Raw genomic sequence first — 16,545 nt, 5'->3', positions numbered from 1 at the left:
GCGACGCAATAAAAATGGTAATTTCTCACTGAGCTGTCAAAATAATACAGACTTTCAATCGTAATGTTAGGGCGAATTTTACCCGTGTAACTGTGAACAGAGGCGTTACAGAAGTACAGCTGGGTCCATGAAGTATCAGGAAGAGGGCGGGAATAAACGTGCAGTTTGGGAGTTGGGGACGCAGTCGGACAGTGAGCAGCACAGAGAGTCGTCCTTGAGGAATTTCTGACGCAAGTGGAAATTTTGAGTTTCAGGTCTCCAGAATAGAATAGCGACACATTTGAATTATAGTTGAGGCACTGCTGTTCCTGTTTCTGCTGGCATTTAAGAAAACTCAGCGGTAACGGTGAAATCAATGAGTTCTGCGGACAACCGCCGTAACGTCAGAGCTGGATACAGAAATGGAGGGGCAACGGTAAGTTGGGACGAGGGGAAGACCCGTCCACAGTTTGTTTACCGGTGGTTTAGATATTTCTCTTTTGTTTTAAAAGCACAAGACAAGTTATCCTGACTTGTAAACCCTTTATTTTCCTGTACCTGCTCTCAGTTTTGATTGGTTGGCTCGTATACAAACGTTATTTTAAGAAATACGTACCTGTTACCGAATAACAGCACCGTGAAGCGATGCTTCTGCGCGAGAATAAAATAGTCCCTCCAGTGAGAGAAGTAAATGCTGCAAAGTTAATAGAAAAATCACATTGTGTTCTTTCTTCAGATCAGGTAACAGTAACAGACATGCGGGATGTCACTGGGGTTTGTTGTGTTGTTGTGTGTTGTACCACTGCTAAATGTGCCCTTAGTAGCAGTTAAATCAGAGAATTACACGATGTAATGTTTTGTGACTGTCAGTGGCTCATAATATTTACACAATGCTCTGCAGTATCTATTTATCAATATCATATACATATATGCACACACGCTACCTTTCAAAAGTTTGGGGTCACTCAGACAATTTCTCATTTTCCATGAAAATTCACACTTTTATTCATGTGCTAACATAATTGCACAAGGGTTTTCTAATCATCAATTAGCCTTTCAACACCATTAACCAGCACAATGTAGCATTAGAACACAAGACTGATGGTTGCTGGAAATGTTCCTCTGTACCCCTATGTAGATATTCCTCTAAAAATCAGCCATTTTCAGCTAGAAGAGTCATTTACCACATTGACAATGTCTAAACTGTATTTCTGATTAGTTTAATGTTATCTTCATTGGAAAAAAACTGTTTCTCTTTCAAAAATAAAGACAATGACCCCAAACTTTTGAACGGTAGTGTATAGTATATATGTTAAATTGCTATCTTTTTAATGGAATTTTGTATGAGAACTCCAGGCACAGATGAGGACTACATACATAGGTGACAGAAAGCTTGAAAAATCACTTTTTTCATGTGGTATTCATTGTTTACCTTTACAGTACTATTGTACTTTCTCTATTTATGCTGTACTGCTTCCTAAAATTATACTATTTACGCAGTGCTTTATGTAGGAGTAGTTCTTAGTTTGCCTGTATATGCATATAAAGCAACATCTGTTAAACTGCCAAATTTCTGAATGGAATTTGGTAGGAGAACAGCAGGCACAGACGAGGGTTAATCAAACAGGTGACAAGTTGTCTATCTTTGTATATAGATGTGATATTTGTACTTGTGTTGTTTATATTTACTACTCTCTGAAGTCAGAATGCTCTGCTTTAACAGGGACTTCATGTACTAGCTATGCGTCATAATGTGTGTACTGTGGGTATTAGACCTGTAGGTATTAAATTAATGACATTAAGATTGTTTACATGGTGTTAAAGTGGCCTTGCAGAATGATGGGATGTAGGTTACCAGCTGCTGGATTAAATCTGCCTGCACACAATTAGTCCCTCAGACTGCTGACAGTCCTCAGGCGGACTGCAGGTCCAGGCCATGTGATCTTGGCAGGATAAAGAGGAATTCCGTTTGTCAGGCTGGAGTGATTGTGACAGAATAAATGAATGCATTACACTTAACGCTTAACTTATATGTTGTAACAAAAACACATACATACCAATTATTCTTATATGAATATGGGCTTTTTAGGTCTTTAGATCCATGTCCATGAAAGTAGTGGTCTGTATTATGTCGTAACAATAAATAATATAGGGAGGTACTTCACAGTTAAGGAAAGTTTGAGAGATTCCATGAAGCTACTGAATGCTGTAAATATACCTGCTGAGATTTGTAGCAGTCTGACTTGATGTCATGGTGACGTCTGTGGTTTGGATACAAATGTCTGGGTTTTCATTTCTGCAGAAAGGTGTTTGTGTTTTAAATATTTGCCATAGGTTATGGGAATAACAAGACATTTCTCTCATCTTTCTGACTTTAGTTAAACATCTTGCTTTATTTTTCTCCAATTTAAAAAAATAAAATTGAAACCTCATATTTTCCCAAATCACCACAGGTGGAGGGATTAATCCAGAATGTCGACTTCTCTCACCCGTCTCTGAATGATTCACTGGAGGGAGAAATTCAGGCCTTCCTCATTAATGAAGACCAGCTCCACACTTATGATGACCTCACCAAAGTCAACCCGGTGACCCCAACAACAGGTATCAGATCGTACTGTAATGTCACTGCAGCCCCTTGCACTTGATGATGTAAACAAGATGTGTCTTGGGGCTTGGTTGTGTCTGCTGTTTCACCCAAGTGTAATTTGAATAATTTCAGTTATTTAGAGTAGTTTAAGTTAGTTACGCTGTGTTTTCCAACTTCTGTCACCTTGGACTTGCAGTGCTTGTTGTGCATTATTTGCCCACATCAAGATAAAATCTGCAGGGATGATAAAATATATTATTGCATGAATGGTTGCTTTTCTTTTAAACTACCGCAGTAAGCACAAGGATATTGAGCAATTTTCACTTAAGGGACAGAACCAAGGGCATGAGTTACTCTACAGGCCCGTCAGAGAGCCAAGAAAATCCACTCTTATTTTCTTGTATTGATTATACATTTACATTACAAATATGGCACAGGTAGGTGTTCATTCTCCATTGCTTGAAAATATTTTTTGACATAATAGAATAGGTATACTGATACTGTATAGATTGGTGTTTGTTATTAAGTCATGTTTCAAGATGCTATTAGTTTCAGCCCAAAGGGAAATAATATAACAATAGAGTTTATTAACAGTAGAGATCACGGAATTGCTGCAGGATTGGTACTAAAGTATGCATAGTATTCAAGAATGAGTGAATATTTTGAGTCAGACCTGCAGTTTAGCTGTTTGGGCTTTAGTTACACTTGTTAAAGTTATCTGCAACACTGGTTTTATTGGTTTGACATATGGGAAACCTGTAAATTTTTATCAACATGACATGACTGACAGAATACTTTTGTATTATCTGAATCTAATTCTGTGGTATTCTCTTGTTGTTCTTTCTTCTGGTGGTTACCGTATATTCAGTTTTGGCCTGACATTTTTTTCCCTGTTAATTCCTAATGATGTTTAATGTTTCTTTCCTGGCAGTGCTGAAATGCCTGCAGGCCAGGTACAGTGTGAAGGTGTTTTACACCCATGCTGGCTGCACCTTGGTGGCTCTGAACCCCTTCCAGCCCGTTCCAGATCTCTACTCTCTGGATGTGATGAAGGAGTATCACTATGCTTCTCAGCCCCAGGTATTTAAAACATCACACCAGTCTCTCAGTTATTCACATTACCTATATATCATTATCTTTGAAGGTTTTTTAATTATGTTAGGAAAAGGTGGATGGTGGGACAAGTGGGTGTGGATTAGGGATGCACTATGTTGAACTCTAGCTGCTGATAGTCGATATGTCAATATTTTACAAATCATTTTGTCTGATTGCTCTTATAGATACAGTATATGCACGTATTTTGTTTATATAATTGCGGAGAGCATCAGGTCTCTGTGAAAATGGAATTAATATATTATTTTGCCTGCTTTTATTGTGATGGCCCACTGACAGATGCAGACATAAAATACAATGCGTCTCAAATATACACAGTTACTTGGCAGAATAAGAAAACTTTTTAAACTTACATGTAAAACATACTATAGTTATATTTGTGTATCATTTTCAATACCAGCAAAAAATGTAAACTTATATCTTTACAGGTGTTATCTGCAGTCAGTGTTCATTTTGATACAGAAAGTTCATTTGTAAGCCTTTGTTGGCCTGTGTTGATGATGTGCAGATATCATAGTGCATCCTTAGCATGCATGGGATTTTCACATAGATGTTTCCTTCAATGATGCAGACCTTCACAGTGCCACTCAACAGTGCTGCACCCATTAAAGTCTGTAACCTGCTTAAGGCTGTGGAAACTGCCTACAGTCAGGAATGACTCTCCACTTAATGAGTCTGGATATTTTTGTCAACAGGAGTTCAAACCACACATCTTTATTGTGGCGGAAGAAGCCTACAGGAATGTTCAGGGTCAGCTGGAGCCAGTAAACCAGTCCTTGGTGGTCAGCGGAGAAAGTGGTGCAGGAAAGGTAAACAAGCACAAAGTGTTGTGCTGAAAGAATAAAAATACTTGCTACATCAAATAGAGGTTTAGAATGTCATTTTAGGTGTTTATTTTTACTGACTTAAAGTGCAGCAAATTCAAATGTTCAAGTGGTGACAGTGGTACGTTTACAGAATATGAGCTAAGCTGATTAGGCACATAGTAAGCTGGTTTGTTTCAAGAATTTTAAGTCTGTGTGATTCATGTCCTGAAAACTATAGTATTTGTTGTTTCTTGCAGTCCAACACCTGTCATGATCTGCATACCTCCAAAATCTACCAACCTACAGCAACTGATACGTGTTTGTTTTTACAAGTTTAGCAGCAACAGTAGTTTGTTTGGTATAAACAGATACTTCTGTTTTAGCTTTTATTTTCTTTGACATCACTGTTTTATTTTTCAACTATTCTGGTATGTGGTTGTTTTTCAGTAACTTTTTCTGGCTCCACTTTGTCAAATATGAGAATTGGCTGCTTTTCCTTTACATATATTCTTGTAAACTGATGGTATTTTTTTAATTAGGTCTTGAAATGTAGATCTTCTCTTCCTACTATCACCAAGTGCTTGCTCAAAGGGAGTCAATGGGTTTCGCTTTAAAATATAATATTTTCTGGTTGTGATCTTACTATGTGATGCATAAGATGTGATGAAATGATACATGTTGTGAAGCGGTGCTACATCATTCTAAATTAATTGAACTGAATTGATAAAACCACATTTTTCTAACAATTTCAAGGTAAAGCAATAACTCTATTCACTGAGAACAATCAATTAGGAAGTTAACATGAAGGAAGATTATTACAAAATGGTGAGTGTCTACAGAATGTTTTCACACTGACCGTCAGTTGATCTCTGGGGAAACACCACAAAAAATAGCCTTTTACAAAGAACATGGTGGCAAAATGATAATATACAAGAAAGCACCTTTGCCTAAATTTGGTCTCAAGATAAGTAGGTCTTTACAAGACAGACTTTTAAAAAATGATTTTCTAAATGTGGTTTCTTTGCAGACATGGACATCTCGTTGCCTGATGAAATACTACGCCACAGTAGCTGCTTCCTCCTCAGTGATGAAGAGTCAGGACACAGTGGAGAGGATAGAGAGGAGGGTGCTGGACTCTAATCCTATAATGGAAGCTTTCGGTAAGATATCCAATCAGGGTTGTTTTGTTAATGGCAAATTACCTCTATAAACAGTCACTGACCAGCAGTTTACCTTCCATGTAGGCAATGCCTGCACACTGCGGAACAACAACAGTAGCCGCTTTGGAAAGTACATCCAGTTGCAGCTGGACAGGTACCTGCAGCACTTCATTTATCATTGCGTGTGATGGCATGAGCCACATTGTATCAGCTCACTTGTCCTTGCTGTTGGTGAATTTATTCTCAGCTTAACATGTCGTTTTTACATGAAGGTGTCAGCTGTTAGTCGGTGCGTCTGTGCAGACATATTTGCTGGAGAAGACCAGGGTGACCTGCCAACCAGCCAATGAAAGAAACTTCCATATCTTTTACCAAGTGAGTCAACAGACCTTCACTAAAGCTCATATGTTCCTTTCTTTTTTGACATAAACACAGAGCTAAATGGTGCACAATTGTTTTTCAGATGATGAAAGGTGCCACAGATCAGCAGAGGAAAGAATGGATGATGTCACAGGATCAGTGTTTTGCTTGGCTGCCAAATTCAGAAAAAACAGTTGAGGGTTGGTATTCAGTTTTTGTGTGGATTAAGGCCATTTTTCTTATTTATTTGTGTATTTTTTGATATATTTTTGGGCTCATTTTGATTTTTATTCCTAACATGTAATTAATGTTTCCTAGAGGATTGTTTTGATGAGACTGTGGAAGCAATGGTTCATCTGGGCATCCATGCAGAGAGACAACAGCAAATATTTAGGGTAAGGTAATCCTCTTTCCTCCTAGTTAAAGTAACATTACATAGAATCAACAACTGTCAGCAATTTATGTGCATTATTTTTTCCTGTGTACACACAAATTTTAATTTGTCTGTTTGTTGTAATGCGTTACAGATATTAGCTGGGATTCTGCAGTTGGGGAATGTGAGTTTTTCCTCTTCAACAGATGAATCACAGACTTGTCACCTCAGTGAACAGTCCGAAGGTACTCTCCCAATGACTTCCGCTCAATGAATGCTTAGAAATTTATGAAAGAATTACATTTAGAATACTATGAGTAACATAGAAACACTAAAAATAGTGATAATGAATTCATTATAAATATTTTTATGCTGGGTTGAACAGTAAATTCCATTACATAATTTTGCTCTTTGATAACATGAATTGACAAACATGCAACAAGTGTCATGCCTGTGTTTTAGACTTCCTGCAGAGGGCTGCTGAGCTGCTGTGTGTCCCTGCTGAGGAACTTCAGACATGTTTAAGAGTGAGAACTCTAAAGGCAGGAAAGCAAAATGTGCTGAAGCCCTGTTCACAGGCAGAGTGCAGTGTGAGGAGAGACTGCCTGGCCAAGCTCATCTACGCTCAGTAAGATTTTCAAATATCACAACAGTTTGTCCCATTGTGATAACAGTTTGTTATAAAGGCTGCTCATGCACGACCTTGTTTTTGTCCTGTCACACATTCCTTTCCACCAAACCCTTGAATGTGAAACCATCATGTCTTTTTGTTTATAGTAAACAGTGAGGATGATATGTCTGTTAATCTTCATTATAGGCTATGTTTTATAATAAGTTATTACTTTATTCCACCAGATTATTTGAGTGGATTGTTACATTCATCAACAACAGCATATGTGCAGACAAATCCACGTGGTGCAACTTCATAGGTAAAAGCATTGTTTTCTTTATAGCCCTTATAAACTTTCACCTTCTTTGTACAAGCTGACACTGTCGTCTCCTCTGTAATTTACAGGAGTCCTGGATGTGTACGGCTTCGAGTGTTTCCAGATCAATAACCTGGAGCAGCTGTGCATCAACTACGCCAACGAGAAACTCCAGCAGCACTTTGTGGCTCATTATCTCAGAGCTCAGCAGGTAGCGTCCACCAGCTTTCAGTTTCCATGCAGAGATCTCAGCAGAGTTCCAACTTCTCTGATGTAAATCTGCCTTTTATATCCGTGTCCAGACCTCAGACCTTCAGGAGGCTTCCTCAGTTTTCATGAAATCGATGATGATTGAAAACACAACAACTTGTCTCAATTTGTGAATGTTGTATTTGAATATGTATTTTTATGTCTACTTCTCCCAGGAGGAATATGTGTCAGAGGGGTTGCAGTGGTCATTTGTAAAATATCAAGACAACCAGAGCTGTTTGGATCTTATAGAGGGAAGCCCGATCAGTGTGTTTTCTCTTCTTAATGAGGTATGATGGCCAATTTCTTTTGTTATTATTATTTTTAATTATTTTAGTCAAGCATTATTTTTTTAAGCTAACAGAACACTATGATTTGCTTTTGTAGCTCAAAATAATATATTAGCATATTTTTTTTGCATATAGGCAAGGCAACGCTAACTATGGACAAATTACAAGAAAAGCCTTAACCCTTAAATTCAGCGAAAGGATCTGGTGGCTCTGTTATGCTGTGGGTGGCATTTTACTTTCATGGTTTGGTTCCACCTGATCCCTTAGTGGGAAGAGTTACAGAAAAGCAATACAGTGTTGTTCTGAGTCACCACCTTTGTCTTATCATGAAACATTTCTGTCATGATGGGAGTGGTCCCTTCCAGGATGACAATGCCTTCATCCATAGGGCACAAAGTGTCACTAACTATTTTGATGAAATAAGATGTGTATCTTATGCTATAACCTTCACACTCACTAAATCTCAATTCAGTTCAACACCCATGGCAGATTTTGAACAGACGTGTTAGATGAAGGAATATATTTTAGAACAATAGTATTCATCCCTGCAATTAAGTTTAGAGACTTGGACAATCAGTGACAAGAAGAATTGAAGCAACTTCCCTTCATCTTTCTCAACCCTTTGTTTGTGTAGAAGGAATTGCAGTGATTTCCTTGATTAATATGTGTATGGATTTAAAGTTTAATATGTGTGTTTTTACCAAATGGATGTTACAGTGCTTTTCCCATATATGTTCTCTAGGAGAGTCGTCTCAATCGAGCCTCAGACGCAAAAATGTTCAGGGTACGTTTGGAAAAGGAGCTCTCTGATAACGGCAACATCAGCTGGGACAAGTTCAGTAAGGTGCCACATTTCACTGTGGCACATTATGCTGGGAGAGTGAACTACCAGATAGAGGGCATGGTGGAGAAAAACAAGGTAGGAAAAACTTATCCATCCATCCATCCATCCATCCATCAATCGTTCATTCATTCACTCCTCTTCTACTGGATTTTATATTTTTAGGACCCGGTACCAGCAGAGCTCATAAACCTGTTTGAGAAGTCTGACAACCCCCTGCTTCAGGAGATCTTCGCTGACAAGAAAACTGAGAACCCGACTAACAGGGGGCTCAGTAAAGTCACTGTGGTCTCCAAGTTCAAGGTAGGAGTTGAAGGCTTTATCACTGGGGTTATATTAGCTTGTCTCCTGGCAGAGTTTAGTCATGGCACCGATGATGTGATGATCTGATTATAGAACTCACTGGAGAACCTTATGAAGATCCTTCACACCACAACCCCTCACTACACTCGCTGCATCAAACCCAACCCCGACTGCAAACCACTGACCTTCAAAAAGGAGGAGGTAGATGTTCTACTCACACATTTATTACTCTCTGTTTTCAGCAGTACCACAATGAAAATAAAATACATTTAATGGTCACCTAATGTGTGCTGTCAGGTTATCATGCAGCTGGAGGCCTGTGGGATTGTGGAGACTATTCATATTAGTGCTGCTGGATTTCCAATTAGGTGAAACATTTGTCTTTTTTTTAAAATCAAAATTTTAATCTTAATTTAGTGTTTATTTTCGCTTGGGTCTCAGTTGACTTCTTGTCTTTGTTGCACAGAATTCCTTTCCAAAGCTTCATGAAGCGTTATGGACTAATTGCAAAATATTCCAAATTAAGGAGTCAATGTGTTGGTAAGTACAAGCTTGCTGCTGAATCCACTTGTAGTGAATTTTGGCATGTCAACTTTGGACAAAAAGTGATTTTATTTCCTCTCTTTAGGTCTGCTGGTTTATTCCTCTTTACCTACATTAGTCCTCTTAGTAAATGTGATCCTCAGTTCTCTACTCTCCTTGGGACTTTTCAATTTGGTGTCAAAATACTGGACTTTCTAACAAAATTTGCACCTTCTTATGAACTTTCCAGGTAAATGCATGCATGTCTGACTGTCAGAGCTTGCTTTGCATGTTTATTTGCTCATTCTTGATTATGACATTCTTGCAATATATTCACCTTAACCCCACTGTTTAGCTGGTTTTTAGCATAGCTCCATGGCAGGGTTGGGCTGTCTGTCCATCACCCTAACCTTTCCTCTTGAGCAAGTTGCCTTTTTGGGATTTTAGTAAAGTAAATGTCTCAAACACTATTGGATGGTTTACCATGAAATCTGATGCAGACATTCATATTCCCCCTCGAGATGAACTTTGATGACTTCTCCAGTAGCACCATCATGTCATTTGTTCAGTACTTGGTGTTATTACCAAATACATACAAAACTAATGACGTCAGCCTCAGCTTTCATTCGTGTTTAGTGCCAGTTAACGTAGCCTGACTGACACCTATATTGATAGATGAGCGGTTTAATAAAATCCAGTTATTTTATATTATTGGCCTTTAATTGTTTTCAGACAGTTAATATGAATAAATATTTTGATAAGGTTCCTGTTAATGTGTTTATTTAACGAGTGCAACCAAGAGGTGTGCAAGACTTTCCCCCTTTTAGTCAGTGTAATGAAGTGAGAATAATACAAATGTAAGACAGCACAAACATAGACTGTGGTGTTAGGACACAGGAGATTACAAATTCACAAAATAATCAGAAATGACCAACAATAAAAAAATAAAACAAACAAAAACCATCCAAAGAAAGATCACAAGTGATGGTCTTTGTGGAATCAGGACTCTTCTTAGGGTAGAATGGTGACATTCACAGCATTTATCTCAGGTGTAGCCTCACAGAGCTGCTTTAATGTCTGTAGACTCTTTGTCTTGGTGTGTTAAAGTTCAAAGCACCTGCTCACTAACACTGAATGCTGCCACATCTAACTCTTCACATTTCCTCTTTTTCTTTTTTTGCACGTGTATGTTATCAGGTCTCAGTAATGCTTTGATTTCACAGTGACTATGTCAGTGATTGTGGAAGCTGCACTGCTCATCCCGATCAATTTCTCCTTGCTGTCATCACTTTATTTATGCTCTTCTAACCTCATTGTATTTCATGTTTCCAGTGATTCTCTTAATCTGAGCTCAGTTACTTCTCTGTTTTAGATTTGGAGGCTGACAACAATGATGCTCTTCAACAAGAGGTGAAGAAGCTCCTCGGTGTGGCATTACACCACCTTTCCAGTGACAGACACAGTTCTCTGGTGCACTGCGGAAAGACTAAAGTTTTTCTCACCCAGGCAATGGTTAGGCACTTTAACACTTCATTTAAAATGAAAATCGTTTGCAAAATTACTACAAGAGCTTCTTTTTTGCCATTTGATCTTGTTATCCTTACTTGGTATTGTAAATGTTTCATTACTGTGAAGTACCCGAGGATCTTTACTGGCCTGCCTGCTTGTCTCACAGCTAGATTTGCTGGAGGATCAGAGGAAGAAGATCCTATCTCGGTGCGCCTTCTCCATTCAGTGCTGTTGGCTGCGGTACCAACGCCGCAGACGCCACACCCACCGGCAGTCCGCTACTCTGATCCAAGCAGGTAACCTCTTAATGCCCTGGCCAGGTACTGCTGAGTGGAATCAGCAGAGCTCTGTGGCTTGGCTCCCAGTGTGTCAGTCTGCTGGCTTTGGCCTGATTGTCTGGCCGACAGGAACCAGCTGGTGGAGTCTGAAAACTGTACTGTACGCTGTTGATCCGTGCAAAAACAGAGCCTGTCACATATACAGCTCAGTCAATCAACTGAGCTGTATATGTGACAGGCTCTGTCATGACAGCTGTTGTTTTGATGCTACTTTTGAATGGGATTGCATCAACATGTCTTTGTACGGGACAAGCTGTGCACTGACTTAACCTGTAGAATTGTTTTTGACCTCCTTGCAGCGGTACGGTCCTGGCTGGTCAGGAAGAAGGTCAGGAGATGGAACAGAGCAGCTGGAGTCATCCAGAACAAATGGAAGAAGTGGAGGGTGAGATATTGAAAGCATTTTCTAGCTCATTCTTACTGTGGACTTGGAAATCTATTAAAAACTGTTTTATTTTTGTGGCAGACACTGTTGAAATCCTTGGCTGAGGCAGAACTTGATGATGCAAAGGATGTTGTGGAAGAGGACGTGCCAGTATTGAACCCTGTTGTCAGGGAACGGGGCTCGGTGCAGCTCTCCACCATCCCAGAGCCTGTCCCAGTGAGAGGGTGGCCCATGGGCCTGGCTCTGGCCTCTGCCCCATCCATCACCGTCTCTTTGACAGCCACAGGCTTCCAGAAGATGATGTCTGCGATGGCTTCCCTCAACCTGCCATCCAGGAGAGGGCAGTACAAAGTGACAACCAACCAGTACACGGAGGAGCTCGCCTCCATACGGGCCCAACCCAAGGTGAGAGCACACCCACATGCTATAAAATCTCTGATAACGTTTTTGTCAGCTGGTATTTTTTCTATTTAAGTGTTTGGATTCTTTCTACACAGGGCTCTGTAAAGCTGCACTGTCAGCGATCTCCACTTCTCTATGCTGACAGACACCCAGACCTAAAGAGTGACGTGAGAGGGTTCAATGAGATCCTGCTAGAGAAAACTTTGTAAAGGTTCCCTCTTTGCACAAAACTAAATGCATGGACACAGTGAAAAGATAATCTGGCACACGGGTACTTTTGCAGTAGAGCAGCTGTTTTATTTTTTATCTGACACAGAGGGAACAAATCAGGTATTTTATGCTGCCACTTCACATGTTTTTGCAACTGATTTAAAACACTAATGATTTCTTTTTCTGAATATCAAAGTTTTATCTTGCCCTGCACGTGTGTGTGGATAGATTTGCAAAAGCCTCCACTCTTGCATAATAATGTTTTAACAGGTGGTCAAGGAAGATAATTCTACTCAAATATCCTTAGTATTGACCTGTAGGCCCCAGAGACTCAAGTCACCACAGCCAATAGGCAGATAGACTGTACTCTGCTATGTTTCAGTCAGAGAAGGTCCATTTTTGGAACATGTGCCATGTGTCCCAGATACAGAAAACAGTGAGTTGTGGTTGTAATGATGTGATTGCAGGGCAAGACGAACATTATTTTTATAATTTTTTAACAATCCTTTGTTTTTCTATTGAACTAAAAACATATATGGCACAATCTTAGCACCTTATAAATAGAGGACTCCAGGTTTTTATCTCATTCATGTCTCTTTGGAACATCTCATAGTTGAGTATATTAGGACTTGTGGCAAGTGCCTTTCATGAAATCAAGAATGTGATGTTAGTTGTACATCTATTTATTAAGGTGATTATGTCTGATTTCATAGGCTAATTTTGGGTGTAAAAAATACATTTTGATTCAGCTGCTCATATGATTTAGACTTTAACATCCAGCATTTACTAGTGTGGTTTATGCTTGACAAATTGAGGCAAGTATTGCACATGTAAAGCACGTATTGCACATTAAACGCTCACACCTGCTCACACAAGAGGCAGACAAAAAGACATAACAAGCAGACGCTTCACGAATGTGAAACGGGGAAAGGATGAAGCCAGGTTTTTTCAAATTGCTGCTTTTTGTTTAAAAAAGGGTATTTTGTATTATGCACATGATTGCAGATTATCTGACTAAACAACTTTGTGTGGATTTTTATCCAAAGCAATGCCAGTACTGTACTACATACCAAAGTCTTTTTACACAACAGTATTTGTGTGGGAGAACAGACTTGATTGTCTTTTAACTGACATTATAGCTGTCAAGTTTTATTATATTCACATTTAACAAAAACATTGCATGTAACACTCATATTTATTCTCCAAGCTTTTAATTGTTCATGTTACCTTCAGGACAGCACTGTCAATTTCTAACATAGAATTCCTTTGTTGCTTTCTCTTGCTGTGGATTCATGTTAGTATGTCAGGGCATTGCAACAGTTACACTTTGGAATCTGTATACTTTAAACAGATGTTCTGTTTCATTTTATAAGGGATTCATGTCTATAAACTTGATATTAATATTTAAATGACTGTTTTGTTTAAATAAAAGTCTGTAAAAAATACTACAGATTTTCCTTGCAATTTGTATCCGATTGACTGTCAGCAGTTATTTAAACATGATATATATTCTGTAGCATGACAAGGCACAAGAAAAATTGCAGTAGCGAGACAACATTCATGACATGTGGCTTAACCCAAGACATTTTATAGATGTACAAAAAGGTATTTCAACCCCTCTATGGAAACACCAAAAACTGCTGCAGGTACAGTTTTACAAATAACCATCCTCATTGTACGTTAATGATTTTTCCTCATTTTCTACAATTTTTAAACACTGATCAGAAAATTCAACAAACAGAGGCTCCTGCATGGCAGCCTTCATCGCATCTCCTTTGCTGTCTGCGCTGTCGATCGAGCGCAACAACTGTCTCAGATGGGGGTTGCAAAGAAGATCTCTGAGCTCTTTTGACTGACCTGCGGAGAAAAAAAAACTTCAATTACCCACAAATGCCTTAAAGTTAAGCAGCAAACAAAAGGTGATGGTAGATTAATACCTAACAACTGGAGCCTCTGCAGAGGTACTTTGTCAATGATGTCATCTTCATGCAGAAGATCATCAACACTCCACGACTCTGCAAAGAGAGAGGAAAAAAGTGCTTTTTACACAAATCAGCAAAAAATGTTGCCAGTTAAACTTGTATTTTACTTCTTGTGCCTTAAAGCAGTACTCTCACTAATTATTGCTGTGACTTGAAGTAACAACTAAACTAACAGAATTCTGTCAACTTTGTTCAATGAAATGCAGCATCATTTGTTTACAAGTCTAATGACTAAATGAAAAAGCACTGACATCTAAAACAGAAGGGGGCAAGATCTCAAGAAAATGTAGATTTACTTTAATTGCACAGTCATGTGATTATATGTTTTTTATTGAAACTCTAGGAATTTTTTTTCATCGGCCAGGAAATCGGCATTTTTGACACCCTAAACCTACACGAAAACGCATGAAAATCGCCCCACACACCAGGACCGGCGAGCTTTAATGCAGCTTTAATTACACTTATTATCCATGTTGTTCACATGTTGTAGTTTATTTGCAAAGTTGTGCCCTTACTGGCTGACATTCTAAGACTACAATGACAGGAATTATTAGACAAAAACCACTGTACCAGTGCTCACAGAATCCTTAGTTTCAGGGTTAAGAGCTGGAGGCTTCTCAACAGGAAGACAAGTGTCTGTAGACAGAAAGACACATTATGGATCATTAGATAATGAAGCGTACAACATTTCCTGAGATTAGTCACAGCTCGTATAAATATCATAATGATAAAATAGTAAGATCAGACTCGGTTACCTTTGTGCTTCTTGTAACAGCCAAGTGAACAACTGTAAAAGTCAAAAACTGTAATGAAAAACCAATGTATCTGGCAGATCATCATAACAATCTCTGCAGGGCAGACTCAAGATAACCCAGTGACACCAGGACACATTTTACATGTGATCAGTATGATTATTTATATGTCCATTTATTAATAGGTTAAGCTAAAAACCAGCGGTTTAATGCAGTATTCAGTCAACAATCAGTAGCATCTAATTTGTTCACCACTGTCAATGGTATAAAAATAAAATCGCATATCGTTTTGACCTTCGCGGGCTGCCGTCCCATGTGGTCCCGGTGCTCTTCGGTGTTACGTTTATATTCAACAACATTGCTTTAAAACATTGACACAGGCCATGAATACGAGCCTAATCTTTTTTTTCTTTAAATAACACATTTAATTTACAACTAATCTACTTGCTTGCAGTGTTGTAGTATTTTCAACTTCTGTGAATCTGCTGTATTCACACCATCGCTATAAAGCATAATTCAGCTTTCGGTCTCTTGGCGGATACAACTGCTACGTTTGCTCTTCTCTAAAGTGATTTACCAGAACAGCAGAAAATCGTTTTTCAAGATACTGACTTTCCGGTCTAAATCAATTTCGAGCTAACGTCGTAGCTAAACAAACTGGATGCTAACTGCAACTAGCTTGCAAACAGTGGACTAAGGTTGACTTACTATCGTATTTTGCAGGCTGGACATCTGTATTTTGGTGTCTGTTCGCTGCACACGTTGCAAACCTGCATGATCCCGGCGGGTACAAAGAATGAAAACGGAAAAATCTTGTTGACTTGCTAACTAATGGTGATCCATGAATGAGAGACTACACAGACAACTAATGGTGACTGCGTGTGCGAGGATCAAGAAGGAAGCAATTCCAGTTGAACAAGTCTCCTTTCAAAATAAAAGCCGGCCAATTGGTTAATGTTCAGAGAGAAGTACAACTAATACAAAATCAACACTAGCAAGTATTGGCGAGCCTCTCGTCAGGACAGAGGCATGTTTTATAGTCACTATAGCCACAATACTTTTTTTAGTCACTTTCATCATTTGCTTATGCAGGTAAGACTGCCATGTGGAAGTAGAAGAGAGCTCAAATACAGTAAACTTTTTAATGTAACATTTAATTGATTCAAATCTGAAACTGTCTCTAAAGTTCTGCTTTCTAACAGAAAGCTCATGAGATGACTGTAAGTATGGCATCCACCTAGTTAAGACAACACAATGAGTCCAGCCTTTTGTTTCTTCCTTTTGCAGGTTCTGGATCAGTGTTCGATTGTTCAGCCGTTTGCGTCCAGAACTCTTTATCTCTACAGCCTTTAACAGTATGTACAAGAACTTTAACTAAATCCATAGTTATATCATAAATCATACACACCTTAATTGATAAACACATGCACAAACATATTTGTTATTTACAAAGGGAAA

The 16,545-nt window shown here is 38.8% G+C and overlaps 2 protein-coding genes across 2 annotated transcripts; one reads left to right on the top strand and one right to left on the bottom strand.

The window, feature by feature from the left end:
* The first annotated feature begins 149 nt into the window (after positions 1-149).
* On the top strand, positions 150-13,798 carry LOC111572721 (unconventional myosin-XIX). The gene is made up of 24 exons (XM_023276507.3): positions 150-415; positions 2,433-2,580; positions 3,498-3,646; positions 4,375-4,488; positions 5,513-5,645; positions 5,730-5,799; positions 5,918-6,020; positions 6,109-6,205; positions 6,324-6,400; positions 6,533-6,623; positions 6,841-7,006; positions 7,234-7,307; positions 7,394-7,515; positions 7,730-7,843; positions 8,586-8,762; positions 8,850-8,987; positions 9,081-9,188; positions 9,285-9,355; positions 9,454-9,527; positions 10,882-11,021; positions 11,185-11,314; positions 11,656-11,741; positions 11,823-12,146; positions 12,239-13,798. The coding sequence occupies exons 1-24, from the start codon at positions 356-358 to the stop codon at positions 12,350-12,352; spliced, it is 2,880 nt and encodes a 959-aa protein (XP_023132275.2). The 5' UTR covers positions 150-355; the 3' UTR covers positions 12,353-13,798.
* On the bottom strand, positions 13,782-15,983 carry znhit3 (zinc finger, HIT-type containing 3). The gene is made up of 5 exons (XM_023276511.3): positions 15,796-15,983; positions 15,091-15,122; positions 14,906-14,971; positions 14,291-14,368; positions 13,782-14,210 (listed from the first exon to the last, which is right to left on the bottom strand). Exons 1-5 carry the CDS (start codon positions 15,861-15,863, stop codon positions 14,008-14,010), a joined length of 447 nt encoding a protein of 148 aa, XP_023132279.1. The 5' UTR covers positions 15,864-15,983; the 3' UTR covers positions 13,782-14,007.
* Between the last annotated feature and the right edge of the window lie 562 nt (positions 15,984-16,545).

Source organism: Amphiprion ocellaris, chromosome 14 (genome assembly GCF_022539595.1).
Source record: "Amphiprion ocellaris isolate individual 3 ecotype Okinawa chromosome 14, ASM2253959v1, whole genome shotgun sequence".
NCBI lineage: Eukaryota > Metazoa > Chordata > Actinopteri > Pomacentridae > Amphiprion > Amphiprion ocellaris.
The sequence above is the reverse complement of the archived record's forward strand: the minus strand, read 5'-3'. Positions and strand labels throughout refer to the sequence as shown.